The sequence below is a fragment of the Carya illinoinensis genome, chromosome 7 (assembly GCF_018687715.1).
Source record: "Carya illinoinensis cultivar Pawnee chromosome 7, C.illinoinensisPawnee_v1, whole genome shotgun sequence".
In the NCBI taxonomy this organism is placed as follows: Eukaryota; Viridiplantae; Streptophyta; class Magnoliopsida; order Fagales; family Juglandaceae; genus Carya; species Carya illinoinensis.
In genome coordinates this window covers 5,539,112-5,554,217 of record NC_056758.1, presented here as the reverse complement: position 1 = coordinate 5,554,217, position 15,106 = coordinate 5,539,112, and the positions used below count along the sequence as shown (strand labels likewise).

Genomic DNA, 15,106 nt, shown 5'->3' with positions numbered 1-15,106 from the left:
TGACCAGAGATAGCAAGAAGAGAAGAAAATAAAAGAGAACATGACTAAACAGTAAAACACAAAGCAGAGCAAACCTTTATGCAAAACTCATTGATCTGGTGGGACAGATCATGCATGTCTGTTTTATCCTAGTAAATGTTTTATACAGAAATGAAAACTAGAAATTAATGTGTCTGTTAATTCTTTCGTCTTTATACATTATTTTTCTCGAAACCCTTGAGGGTTTTCAATTACCATATACTGCAAAATAACGCCCCCAGCCCGTTTGAATTTGGAATACGTTTTATCTCGTTTCATTTCATCATCATAATTTTTTTAAATTTTTACATAAAATATAATAAACAATTCAATTTTTTTAAATTCAAATTCAACTTATTCAAATCTCAAAATAATAATAATATTAATAAATAATATTCTAAAAATATTTTATTCAATTTTTATCTTTCATTTAAAATCATCTCATTTTATCTTGTATCTGAATCCAAACTAGCCTAATTCGGTCCGAAGTATTGAGATGCGTTGTACTTACCTTGCAATTAGGGGGAGGGGGTGGTTCTGGGATTAATCATAGTTGGTTGGAGGGGGATTCTAGGAGTTATGAGTTCGCAGCATGTGCTCCAATAATGGCAACCACGCAACCACCAACCAAGAGGGAAGGGATATCTCAACACCTATCACAGAATATGATTATTCCTAGTCCTCTCAACATTAATAGATTTGTGGGATTAATTATCCCTCCTTCCCGCCTTCCCTATACTGCTTATCCAAGTTACTTTTATTGCCTTGATCCAATGGCAGTTCAGACGAATCTTCATGAAACTAAATCATCATCCACTTTTAAATCAATATGTAAGTGATATTAAACAATTGATTTATCTTATCTTTTGGTGATTATTATGTCTGTTCATGCATTCCTTATAGTTGGACATGATGTGAAGGCAAGCAAAATGCATGGTTAGCCCATCATTGGCATCTGTCTTTATGGGAAAGGTTTTCAGACTCTTGGCAAGCACTTTGCACCAGGGTGGTGATCATGTGGGGATGTCTTCTTTCTACGCACACTTCACCATTTATACGCTCAAAAGCTCCAACTTAAGTGGAAACTCGAGAAAATCCCACTTCTTGATACCCATATATATGAGTGGCCATATATTTTATTCCTAAACGTGCTTATGAAGTCCCAACATTCTGTAGGATTCTTAAATATTTCTCATAAAAAAAAAAAAAAAAAAAAAAAAAGGAGGAACATATACATAATTTTGCCAAGTATATATAATATATTAATATATATACTGATCTAATTCCAATTAATTTATCTCATTCTATTGACAAGACATGATTACTTATATTTTTCAGATCAACATGATTTGTATTTTCAATAAAACAATTTTAATAGTAAAGAAGCAATACCACCTCAACATGGTAAGATGAGAGTGATATACGAGTATAGGGTGGCTCTACAGCTACCGTTGGAGCCGATATTGCATTTCATTGTGTTTTTTTTTTTTGTTTCACATGCATTTTAACACTTTTAAATATATATTTTTTAAATTTACAACATGAGTAATCATTTAAGTTAAAAAAAAAAAATTCTCAACAGGAAAACTAGCATTTTCCTACGAGTATATTATATAACTTAACTTCGTTTGGCATATGCATTGATCCTGTGACAAGATAGATCATATGCAGATGCAACCATTAATTGTAATTTCATATGCTTGCTTACCTTTGATCTAAGAAAAGATCATGAGGGTGTAGACTTTCCTCAACCCATGTGTTGGAAAAATACACGTTTTTTAGGATCTACCATATGGAGGGGTTGTATCGATTCCATGTGGAAGACTGTACTTTTCAACTTTGTTTATCTAACAGGCATAATAATTAATATGGGTGACCACTTAATTGATTGATTAACCTCCTTGTAAAAGGACACATTTGTCCTCTTAAGAAACTATTTGGCTATCGTGGGCTTCAAGCACTTCATCCGATACCTATCATGTAATTTGTCCAAATTAGGCGCACCGGATGTGCGCTAAATGATTGTCACACTAATTTTTGTATAATCCTTCCTTGCTAGCATAACTATGAATAAAAAATCATGTACACCCCAAAGGAAGATGGGATTAGGTTTTAATAGTACTGGTACTGTTGATTAGGTTACTTGAAACTTTTTATTATATATAGAAATTTATCATATACTATGCACTCATCTCACTCCCATCTTAGTATATTCTTATGGCATCTAAAATCGTGGTTGATAGAGAATGTTAAAGAGTTCTACAATATATATACAATCATTTTTACTTATTCTTTACGTATTATACTGACATGATTGGTCAAAATAATTGTTTATATTAAAAAATAATATTGTTAATCACATTAATGAAGTACGTAATTAGAATTAATGTATAAAAATAATTACATATAAAATTTTTAAATGTTAAATTAACACAATATAACATAAGGTGGAATGAAAATATAATATATTCATGATATGTAACTCTTTAGTACACCTATCTAGGTACCAAACCCTTTCAAATTGTTTTTACAAAATATTTTTTAGAATCTATAAATGGAGAGTGGTCAAAGAAGATCATGCGTTTGTCCGGCCTTTAGATACATGATTAAGCGTTGAAGGGACAAGGATGTCTAGGCACAACATCTCGCACTACCAATGGGCTTCTACCCTGTGGAATTGTACTGGTTGTGTTCGATACTGCATGTTGCTTGATTTTTTGAACAGGTCCTTTTTGTTTTCTTCATCGACCGGTACGAAAGGTTTTCATAAATGATCGCAGTAGACGTGACATCAGAGTTAGGGATGAGCAAATAGATGGGGAAGGAATGGTGGGTGAGACAGAGCTATCAAAGTCAATAGAGAGGGCCCATGTGGCAGAAGTCATTGAGCTGCGATTGAGGGTACTCGATCTTGTGGATGTGCCATTGGGAGAAAGATCAGGGATCGGTAACAGTCACTGAATATGATGGAAATGCATTTGTCAATCTCCTGATGGAGAAGGGTGTTAAATGACTGAGATATGAAAAATCATGGTGAATAGGCCTGTACTAGTTCTGTCATCGTCTCGCTGACGAGCCTTCTAGCGAGATTTTTTATTTTTTTTTATTTTAAGCAAATGAATCAATGATACTTTGATGAAATCGGATTCTTTCGCATCATATGGGTGCATGCGTCTTAAAGATTACGTTCACTTTCTTAAACCAAAAAACGAAAAGCTTTGACTAAAAACCCAGCTTGATGAACTCCACGCATCTAGGAGTTAGGCTAATGGATCCGAATTGCCTCTTAAATGTAGGAGAGGACATCAAATGTAGGAGAGGACCCCACAAAAATATATAATATCTTTATAATTTTCCGGAAGAAATTAACTATTTTTGATTCTACAACATAGTGTACTGGTATTTAGATTGTCAACTTGCCATGTGTTAAGTTCCACTAAATATTTATTTTTGCAATAAATAATCCACAACGTGGTACGTAATGCCAATTTAATACATTTAGTTCATATTTAGACTGGGAATTGATTAAAAGTTCCTTTGTGATGGAGTAAAATATTTAGTGAGAAGATTGACCATTGAGAGAGAATGAGTTTTTCATTTTTAATCCCCTCTCAGAAGCTGCTTTTTTCTAAATAATTTTTTAAAAAGAATTGTTTTACTTATCATCCTTATATTATATGTCTCTTAAGCTAATAAAATAAAAACAAAAATAAATATGTAGTATAGAGATGATGAGTAAGATTTTCTTCTTAAATACTTCCCAATAGATCATTTTGTTATAAGATAAACATAAATTAGTCTGTGGACCATCTAGGTTTACATCTTTAGATTGGTAAGCTTACAGTTTGCTGAGAGTTCATATAATCTTCTCTTGAGAATCCATCTCTTTGCTGCCACCATGTGTTGTGATTGAGACATCACTACAGGAGAAATGGGTTACTCATTTTCTTCGGAACAGTCATTTTAGTTGTAAAATTTTGATCGCAAAAACTTGTTTATCTTGTAATGCATGGAAAATACGTCCAATATTGGCGATGCCATACCAACCCTTAATTTTGTGATTCTCGCTCTCGTTCCTTCTCTCAATCTCTTTGCTAGTGCACGTGATATGTGAATTCGATATGAAATCAAGAATTTAAATTTTATATAAATTTGATAAAAACATAATTTTTAAATAAGCTAATTACGAGTCAACCTGCAAAATACGGAATTTACCCGTATAACCTAAATTTGTTATATTTTCAACAAGATCAATGGTGACACTCCACTTCTATTTTTCAATTCTATAAAATGCTTGGATTTATGTCTATGTTGTTATTTATATGATTTAATATTGATATTATTATTTGACAGATTAATATCTCAACAATATTAACTATTTTTGGTTGGTATCTTTTTTTTTTTTTTAGACATTAACTATAATGTGACAACTAAAACTTATGAATATTAATTTCCTTATGTAGACATTAGTGGTTTCGATATTGATTTGAAATAATTTATCATGAATCTAGTTTTAGTTGTGAATGATTAATTTGTGTAGTTATCATTGTTTTATATATAAAATTATATATGTTAATAAAGTTAAAATCAATATATACAATAATCAGCTCAATCCATTTGTACGAAACAAATCAAGATAGGTTATGCCTTTATTAACCCAACTCAAGTTAATTAAACGATTTATGCGAATTATATTGTGTTACTCTTATTTATATGGATTGTGGTATAATTTTATAGTCTGACCTATTTAATTGAATGGATCGTGTTAAAATTAACTCATATAATCAAATAGTCATCATTTGATAAGACATGAACTGAAATTTCTATTGGGCCTACTTATTCGCTCATCTTCTTTTTATCTCTCATCCCCTTTCTTTCTTGAGAAATATTACAATTAAAAGAAAATTTTATAAAAATAAATTTATAAATTGATATGATTTTATATTATATATTAAATCTACTTTATTATAAAATTAGTTTTATAATCTAATTAACTAAATCACTTCGTATCAATTTATAAACTTAATTTAATAAGATTTCTTTATACCTAATGGATTTCTTTCTCTCTTTAGTTCTCTAATTTTTTTGGCTTTGTCACCTTAGCCCCATGCAGATTTAGTCCAAGATTATAGTCTCGAAGCAGACGCGAGATCTACAACTTTTTGAATGCACCCATGCTTTATATTTGAGGCTAACATTGGCGATCGGCGCCGGAGATTGATCTTAAATGTCCATCTCTTCAAAATATTTATTATTTTCCACCTCATCGAAATGACCTCTCAACTATCAATATTCTTCCCTTAATCGAAAGAGGTGACTGGCCATCTTATTTTCGTTTTTCTTATTATTATTTTTTATTAGATTTTAGTGAGTCCAACGTTTTCTGACTTCTTCATTGTATTACACATAGAAATTTTATGTGTAATATCTGTGTGTCGGCATTTTATTAAATAGAAAAAAAATATTATTTTAAGAAAAATATTTTTATAATTTCAAAAAATTTTAAAAATAAAATTATTTAGATCTATATTGCAGTCTTTAAATAATGAATGTACGTGACATTACTCGACACTGAAAATACTAAAATCAAATAACAATCTTAGTGCATTTTGTTAAATCAAATTTATTACAAAAAAATTGTTTATATAAATCAAAATAATTTTATTTTACTAATAAATAATTATTTTTATTACAAATAATTTAGCATGAATATTCATTCTTCAAGAAATATGTTAATAAATTTTATAAATATTTACTAGATAATCTCTACAACTTGACATGACAGTTTATATGAATATTGATACCTATCACAATTTAATTATGAGAGAAGTTATTTACTCTGCATATTTTATATATTTTAAAATAATATTTTATTTTAATAAAAATAAAATAAAATAATAAATAATAAAATTAAAAGAATAATTTTAAAATATATAAAGTAAGAAAACGAATACTGGCAACAAAACATTAAGGACCCACTTAACGAGGTTTAAGTTAAACCGATGTCATTTTTCAGTAATTACGTCATTGAGTTTTAATTTTTAGTTTTTAGTCTTTTTTTTATTTTTTATTTTATTTTTTACCTTGACTTGATGATGGCAGTAAGAAAACGAGTTTCGAGGTTAAAAAGGCCAAAAGGACGACAGAGTTGACTAACGCCATCTCACATGGTTGCAATTTCCGATGAAAGAGCTAACGGCGTTATACGAATGTACACAAACACGTGAGGCTGGGAGAGATAATAATTGAGTGTGAAATACTGTGAATTTATCAAATCAGTGTTGGTATTTTCTTTTTATTTATTTTTTATTGTTTTTTATGGGGAAGGGTGCCTACTTCCTCTTCTCCTTCGGTTTTATCTTCCGAAAGGACTTTGTGGAACGTTGATTCAATTATTTTCTTTTACATATTTCTATTGTATTTTTGTTTTTCTCTTTTTATCTGTTATGATTTTCTCATTACACGGAATTTGATGGCAAAATTACAAAAACTTTATGACTTTTGCTATAAAGGAAAAATTCTTTTTATCATCTTCATATTTTACACATTATATTTATTTTAATTTATTTTTCATTTTTTTATAATAAATATGTAGTGTGTAGATAATAAATAAAATAATTTAATTAGCTTAATAAGAATAAAATGAAATAAAAAATAAAAAAAATAAAAAATATTATTTTAATATATAAAGTGTGTGGTGTGGGATGATGTGTAGCATTTTTCTTTAGCAAATAATTGTTTACTATGGCTCAAATATATAAGAGTTTTGCTACGTACAAGCATGGTCGTGTATTAATCTGTGTATTAATACTGATTTATTCATACTTAAAATTTAAATTAACACTATTTTCAATAAAATCTACTTTTTGATCAATCACATCACATTGGTACACAGATTAGTACATAATTGTACTTGCAACTATATTTTTCCAATATATAATCATTTCCTACGTGGACATACCTTTATACTTCAATTTTGTTTTTTTTTTCAAAGATTCATTTAATAAAAAATATAGAAAGGGGAACAATACATAATCCATGAAGTGAGTGGATTAAGTGCAAATACATTTTTTTTTATTTTTTATACAATTTTAAATAATAATAAAAAATCAATTCACGAATATTTACTTTCTTAATTATTATGTAAAAATAATAAATAAATAAATAATTCAATCAGTCACTCTTATCGATCATTTTTACTGTTTTAACTAACATTTTCCATACAAAAATGGTAAACTTACTATTAGTTAATACCTTTATGCAACTTTTTAATAAAATATTAATGTGTTCGATTTTCTTTAAAAACATATTACTCTATTATGTAATTATAATATAGTTGTAATTTAGTTGCCATCGTATCATTGCTCCAAATACAATCATACTAAGTATTTTTTCAAAATAAATTTAAAAATTAATAGATGGCAAGATAAATAATAAAGTAACACTATATACAATATTAGAGTGTGTAAATTCTGTACACTGATTTAAAAAAAAGAAAAAGATATATAATATATATATAAAAGATATACATTTTAAAGTTGCAAATATCATTTTTAAAAATTGTAAATATCATTTCTTAAAATAAGAAAAATTATATTTACAATCCCTACTTATATTGTATATTTTTGTAATTTTAAAAATTTTTAAAAATAAAATTATCTAAACTTATATTATAGTCTTTATATAAAAACTATATGTAATATTACTCACAAAATAATTAAAATAAGATAATAAGAGGATATGTAACGTCTTTCTTTATAAGAATCATAAAGTGTTTTATTTAATAATCCTTTTCATATTTTATTTATTTAGATTATAAAGTGCACTTGATTATGAGGATTTTAATCATTTCGTGGAAGCCAAAAAGGTATATGGCTCTAGAATCTAGAGATTATTTTACATTATTGTGGATGAAACTCAATTATCCCAAAATGCTAGTTGGCATTATCGATTTCTTCTCTTTTTGCTACGTATTTTAGACAGCTAGCACAAGTTTAATTGCTAGCCGGCCATTTTCTGGATCCACACTTAAATGAACCATTTTCATTATTGATGGTTATCTTTTTAAGCAGACTTTATATATATAGAGTTATGTTATTTACAATTATTTTTACGTATTATTTATATATTTATTAATGTAATTGATTAAAATAATTATTTTATATTAAAAAAATTACACAATCAATCAATTTAATAAAATACGTAAAGAATACATAAAAATAACTATACATAAAATTTTCGACATATATATATATAAGATACTTAGAAACAATAAATTAATAAATAATAAGAGCACCTCAATTAAATGAATCTATGTTTTTAACATAAAAGGCCTATAATTTAAAAATAAAATAAAACATTTACATGAATCTCTGGCCCTAGCTAGGTCTCTATTATCAAGTGGGGTAGAGGATTAATGGCCTGTGCTTGATTAATTAGCAACGATAATATATCTTTGGGGCCAGCCAGGATGAATGATTCCATATAACCACACTTCACCCATCACCATGGCTGTATAATTGCAAGCCAGCTGCACTATCTTCCTAGTAATTTTAAAAGATTAGTGATAATTAAAAAGAATTATTTGCAAGTTAGTGCCATTCTCTCTACATTGTTCATGTCATATTTGTAATTTAAATTTCTCTCATAAACTAATTTTTATTGTATTAACAATGTGAAAAATATATTTGCTATGCATATTTGCACTTGAAGTTTTTCACAAAAATGTTGCATCTAAACCCCAAAACTCAAAATAAAAATAATATTTTAATTTAATTTTTTTCCCACATTTTCCAAAATCCTATAAAACATACATGTTAATTCAAACTAATTTACTAGTAGTTACATATTTATCATCTCATTGAATGTAATCTTAACCTTCAAACGAGGTTGAGTTGGTTAGGCCAAACTTTTATACGTTTGGTATCTTTTTCTTAAAAAATTTTAGTTATCATTCTAACATTACAAATTGATATGTGATTTATCATTTTATTTAAATATATACATATGATGTGTAAATATATGCGTTTAAACAAAAGAATAAAAATAATAAAGAGTTTGCTACATATAAACAAAGTCGTATATTAATTTATGTATTAATACTGATTTTTTCATCTTTAAAATTTAAATTAGTATTATTTAATAAAATTTACTTTTTAATTAATTATATTAGATTAATACACATATTAATATACAGTTCTATTTATAACTAAATTTTTTTTTTTATATAGAAATAAAGTTAAAACTAATTTTAAGAGTAGACAAGCAAAAATCTCGGATAAGTACACACACGTTTATATCACACGTGATTCAAAAGATTATGTTTCCACGCTGGTAGCACCAAAAATGATAATTCAAGAGTAATTTATACGAATCTTCAAAATCACTACGTGACTGCCAACCCGTTACGTACGATTGCCTGGACGTATTGATTGGTGTTTTCAAGTGAGAGATATTTTTCAGAGGTAGGGTGGGGATCACAACATTTACTGTGCTGGCCGCTAGCTAGCTGCCTACCACCACCAATGCATGCAATAATCTGACCCTATTGTATCATAGACGGCCCACACGAATAACATACTCATAATGCATGGAAATCATTAATTCGGCATAAGCAATAACTCATTTTCCTCCATAAATTTAATAGCTATATATATATGATTTATTTTTTAATATGCATAATATTACTTAAATGATAAAATTTAATTTATAATATTTAAATTTTAAAATTATTTTATTAAGTATACTTTATACATCAACAGTGGGAGTATTGTTGCTAGTAAGGCTATAAAACACATGTATCATAGAAATTTCAAGCAACCTCAACTAATGTACGAGGGAGTTTAAAATACATATTAATGAACAAACTCCAAAAAGAAAATGACAGAAATTCAAATAACTTTAGCAATACGAAACAGCTAGCTTATGTAAAAAAGACATGGCATTAATTATTAGTAATGAAGTAAGACAACACATAATTATAAGATTAGGAAGACCTAAACCTTCAAATCATTTTTCATAATTCATCATTAATTTTTACTCCAACGTTAAAATTTTCCACCTGGCCCGTACGTGCCTAATCAATTATTTTCCTAAAATCGGTGGCAGTAGTACTATAATAATGCAATCGAGTATTGTACTATTACAACTTCTTATCATCAAGTTTCCAAGTTATTGCTTGAGTGTGTTTTTGGGATTTTACTTTTACAAGAATACAAAATCTTTTTTCTTTTTATTTATTTATTTTATAAACTTTTTATTGATATTAAAGGCTAATATTATTCTTATTTTCAGTGCTCATCACTTGTTCTAAGTGACATGTACAATTTCTATTACATTTTTACCATTTTTGGTTTTAATAAGTTAGTTATTGAAATAAAAATTACTTAGAATATAAAAATAATTAATAAAATTGAAGAACGTCTTCTATGCTTTTAATGCTAGAAAGGTAGAAGCTACTGTATCTATGATGCAGATGTGAAAGTTACATAAATAAGGTGCTAGCTAGCTAGCTGGCAGAAAAGATGTAGGTACCCGGATATATGTTTGTGACAATTAACATTAGCATTGTGCTGAGCAAGACCCACAGATTTGGGGGTTTGGGATTTGTTGCTTTACTGTTACTACAGGGGGGGCTTGTGGTATCTCTAGGGATTGATGTAACCCCAAGAAAAAAAAGATAAGAAAAATAATGGTTGTTTTTTATTTTTTTATTTTAAATTAACTAGAAAATGGGGAGGGAGTAATTACCAATTATCAGTGACAATCAGCTTTTGAAAAAATGACTATTAACTCCACCCTTCCCAACCACAGAAAAGAAGCCATATTGACATTTACATTGAAGATCCCACCCCCATTAAATTCGCTTGCAACGGAATGGACCCCACCTCCATGAACGGACCGGATCAGAAATGGATGAGACTTCAGAGATCAACTCAGCTGGTGAGCCAGCTAAAATTTTGCAGAGAGCAGTGAATTCCCATGACCCCACAGATGTCAGTAACTCCATGCACCATAATATGTCAGATTTCTTAATTATGGACTGAAAAAAAAAAAAAACAAAAATTACATGTCCAGAAAAAGCAAATTTTGCTTTGTGAGAAAAAAGGGAAGGTCCCGAAGAGTAAGGCGAAAGGATGAATCAAATGTGCCCTTAACGACGGCACCATTGCCACCCCAATGAGATTTGAAATCACGTTGCACAGAGAGAGAGAGAGACAGAGAGAGGGGGAGGGTCGGTGACCAACTGACCATAACGTGGGAATGGGACAGTAATACCAAATTTCAAGAGACGGCCCCGTTGACTTGTTACAGTAGGTGGAAACCTCCAGTTGCCAGTCATCTCCCACCTTTGTTAATCCCAATACCCTCTAACTCTCATCTTAAAAATATAACGATTCCCATATGAGATTGAACTTGTGTATTCATGTATTCTATTTGCATATCGCATGTCCCACGGCCATAGGGAGGGAGGGAGAGAGAGAGAGAGAGAGAGAGAGAGAGAGAGAGAGAGAGAGAGAGAGAGAGAGAGAGAGAGAGATTTCTATTTGGAAGGAACAGTGAGGCCTTTTCATTGCAGAACTCTTTTTGGGGATTTCGAAAGAGGGAAAGAGAAAGAAACATCAGGGATTGTGAAGAAGCAGAGAAATAGGAACATGGAAAAAAGGGAAGATGGAAAGGGTGTCTCTATCTAATCTAATCCATTTCGTTTGTCTTTTTAATCACTTCCATTCCCAGCCCGTTTTGTCCCTCTTCATAATACCACATCAATTTATTTCCTTTTAGAAAAACACCTTTTGCAGAGTAAGGGACTGGGAGAGCTTGAAAGTGAAAATGGTGACTGGTTGGAGACGAGCGTTCTGCACATCCATCCCCAAAGATAGAGAAACCAAAGTATTAACAGAGAAGCATCGTCAGCAACAGCAGCAGCATTGCGAGAATAGCAACGTCGTCCAAAGTCCAAAACTCAGCTCCAAGTTCGGTTTTTTCTCCAGCCCATCCACGCCTCGGTTGCAGTCTCAACCCGTCTCGAGCCCCAGCCTCCGGTGCCGAACCACCTCCTCCACCACCACACCCACACCCACTTCGTCGGTACCCAATAGCCCAAAACTTCAATGCAAAACACCAACTACCCCAAAGAACAACGGCCCCGGATTGTTCCAGCACTCCAATCACCTCTCCCCCAAATCACCCTCCAGCCTCTCACTCCTCAAAGCCAGCTTACGACTCTCCAAAGTAAGGATTTTTCTTTTCTTTTTGTCCATTCGTACATTTATATTCGATTCCCATCGACCCCTCTCAAGTGAGTCATGAATGTTCTTTATTCCTATTACTTTCCGTGACGTTTTGGGTTATATTTATTGCAGAGTAGATGCGGAATCTGCTTACAGAGCGTGAAGACTGGTCAAGGAACAGCTATTTTCACCGCCGAATGCTCGCACACTTTTCACTTCCATTGCATATCTTCGCACATAAAAAAGAGCCAGCTTTTGATTTGCCCTGACTGCAGCGCAACCTGGAAGGATCTTCCTTTGCTCGCTTTCCACCAGACCCAGAATCAAGATAATAACCAAGCAAATAAAACTTGTGATAACAACTGTAATAGAGAATCCAAAGTCAGAGATGTCAATACGAAGTGGGTTAGAGTATACAATGATGATGAGCCTTTGATGTCTCCCACTTTGGGTGCTCGGTTCAATCCCATACCGGAATCCGATGAGAACGAAGAGGAAGAAAACGGCGCCGTTGAGTTCCAAGGATTTTTCGTAAATTCTTGTCCCTCTTCTTCCCCGAGTGATGGAAGAGTCACGAGTGATCACATACTCAGAAACGTCGAAGTGAGGTTGTTACCGGATGCCGCGGTAGTAGCCATAGGTAAAAGCTACGAGACCTACGCCGTCGTTCTGAAGGTCAAAGCCCCGCCTTCTCCAGTTCTGAAACCGTCGCATAGGGCTCCGATTGACTTGGTGACGGTGCTTGATGTGAGTCGGAGCATGAGCGGATCCAAGTTACAGATGATGAAACGTGCTATGAGATTGGTCATATCGTCGCTCTCTACGACGGATCGTCTCTCGATCGTTGCCTTCTCCGCGAGCTCCAAGCGGTTGTTGCCTCTGACGAGGATGACTGCGAAAGGACGGAGATCGGCGAGAAAGATCGTCGAGGCTATGGGTTGTATCGGTGACGGAACGTGCCCGAACGATGCGCTTATGAAGGCCGCTAAAGTACTCGAAGATCGACGGGAGAGGAACCCCGTAGCCAGCATTATTCTTCTATCCAACGGTGACGACGAACGCGGGTCAATGAGCTCTGCCAATCGGAAGCGCTCATCTCCAGCAGTCGTGTCGTCCACGCGATTCGCTCACTGGGAAATCCCTGTCCATACCGTGGGGTTTAACGATAGTGGCGCGTACGGACACGCGCATCCAGAAGACGCATTTGCCAAGTGTGTGGGTGGTCTGTTGAGCGTTGTGGTTCAGGATCTAAGGTTTCAACTCGGGTTCGTTTCCGGGTCGGCACCGGCGGAGATTGCGGCGGTATATTCTTTAACAGGTCGGCCGGCGTCGCTCGGATCCTGTTGGGCCCGGCTGGGCGATCTCTACGCCGAGGAAGAGAGGGAACTGCTCGTGGAATTGAAAAGACCGGCTTCTTCCATCGGGTCCCACCTGCTGTCCGTACGACCCTCTTACAGAGACCCTTCGACCCAAGAGCTCGTGTATTTGAAAGAACAGACGTTCCTCGTCCCGCGTCCACACTCCGTCCGATCCTCATCTCCTAACATCCAACGGCTGAGAAATCTCCACGTCACCACTCGCGCCGTGGCCGAGTCTCGGCGGCTGATCGAGCACAACAATCTCTCCGGAGCCCACCATTTGCTGTCCTCGGCTCGAGCCTTGCTGATGAAGTCGAGCTCCCACTCGGTCGAGGAGTTCTTGCGCGGCTTGGAAGCGGAGCTAACCGAGCTTCAGCGGCGGCGGCAGCAACATCAGCAGCTGCAGAGCCAAAGACAGGGAGGAAACAACGGACTGGACCTCAGTCGAGTGGATGAGAAGCCGGAGCCGCTTACGCCGACTTCGGCTTGGAGAGCTGCCGAGAGATTGGCTAAAGTGGCGATTATGAGGAAGTCAATGAACAGAGTCAGCGATTTGCACGGCTTTGAAAATGCCAGATTTTAAGTTTAGTTTTGTTCTTTTTTTTTTTAATAATATTTGTAGTATTTAATACAGAAAAAATTCTAAATATAAATAATTTTTATGGAAAAAAAAAAGGCAAGAAAAATTATGATTGGAGAGGGCCCAGGCCCATGATAGCGACAAGAAGTACCCGACGGCTAGGCCCTTTTGAGCAGTGGGAAAGTAACGGATAGTGAAAGGACAACCCCACATGAATTAATTGGAGGGCTTTAGGCTCTCTGATTTGTTTCCTTCTTTATTCCTCTTTAAAATTTTCTTATTTTGGTGGGGGCAAAAAACCCAAAGAAAAAAATGTAAGGACTATAGGGAGTGGGAAGGTATCTATATGTCTGTCTCCCTCTTTTTGCATTATTGTATCTTCGTTGTTTGGTTTTGGGGGCCTAATAGATAATAGAAGAAAATGTACATTTGGGTAAGTAGCAAATGATGAAATGGGGTCCATTTTTCTTGTACGTTTATATGAGCTGTAAGTTGTTTTGTTTTGTTTCTTTCTTTTGTGGTTAATGCCAAAGTGGGTGTGTCTTTAAAGTTAAGACACAGGATGATGCCAAATGCTTGTGGATATTTTCTTGTTTTGAGTCTTGGGTTTGTTGTTGATCGGTTTAAAGAACTTCAGGGGTAGGGAGTGGGGGTTAGAGGGTTTTTGTCCTAAATTATGTAATATTCGTGATTTTAATAATATAATCATGATTTTGTACCTTTGTCATTCGGTGACATTCTTTAAGTTTAATGCCACGACAAATGAAGCCATTATTATAGTATTGGTCACAATGAATACTTGAGAGAAGTTCATTGTTTCATCTCCCCTTATTTTATGTCTTATGCACACAAAGTAAGACCATCCCCATGTTTGTTTCTGTACACAGGCATCTTAGTTTTCAAGATTTTTTTTTGTA

General features: G+C 33.2%; 1 protein-coding gene across 1 annotated transcript; it reads left to right on the top strand.

The window, feature by feature from the left end:
• The first annotated feature begins 11,498 nt into the window (after positions 1 to 11,498).
• Positions 11,499 to 14,762, top strand: LOC122316471 (E3 ubiquitin-protein ligase WAVH1). Its single transcript, XM_043133002.1, has 2 exons — positions 11,499 to 12,252; positions 12,384 to 14,762. The coding sequence occupies exons 1-2, from the start codon at positions 11,851 to 11,853 to the stop codon at positions 14,190 to 14,192; spliced, it is 2,211 nt and encodes a 736-aa protein (XP_042988936.1). The 5' UTR covers positions 11,499 to 11,850; the 3' UTR covers positions 14,193 to 14,762.
• The last annotated feature ends 344 nt before the right edge of the window (positions 14,763 to 15,106 follow it).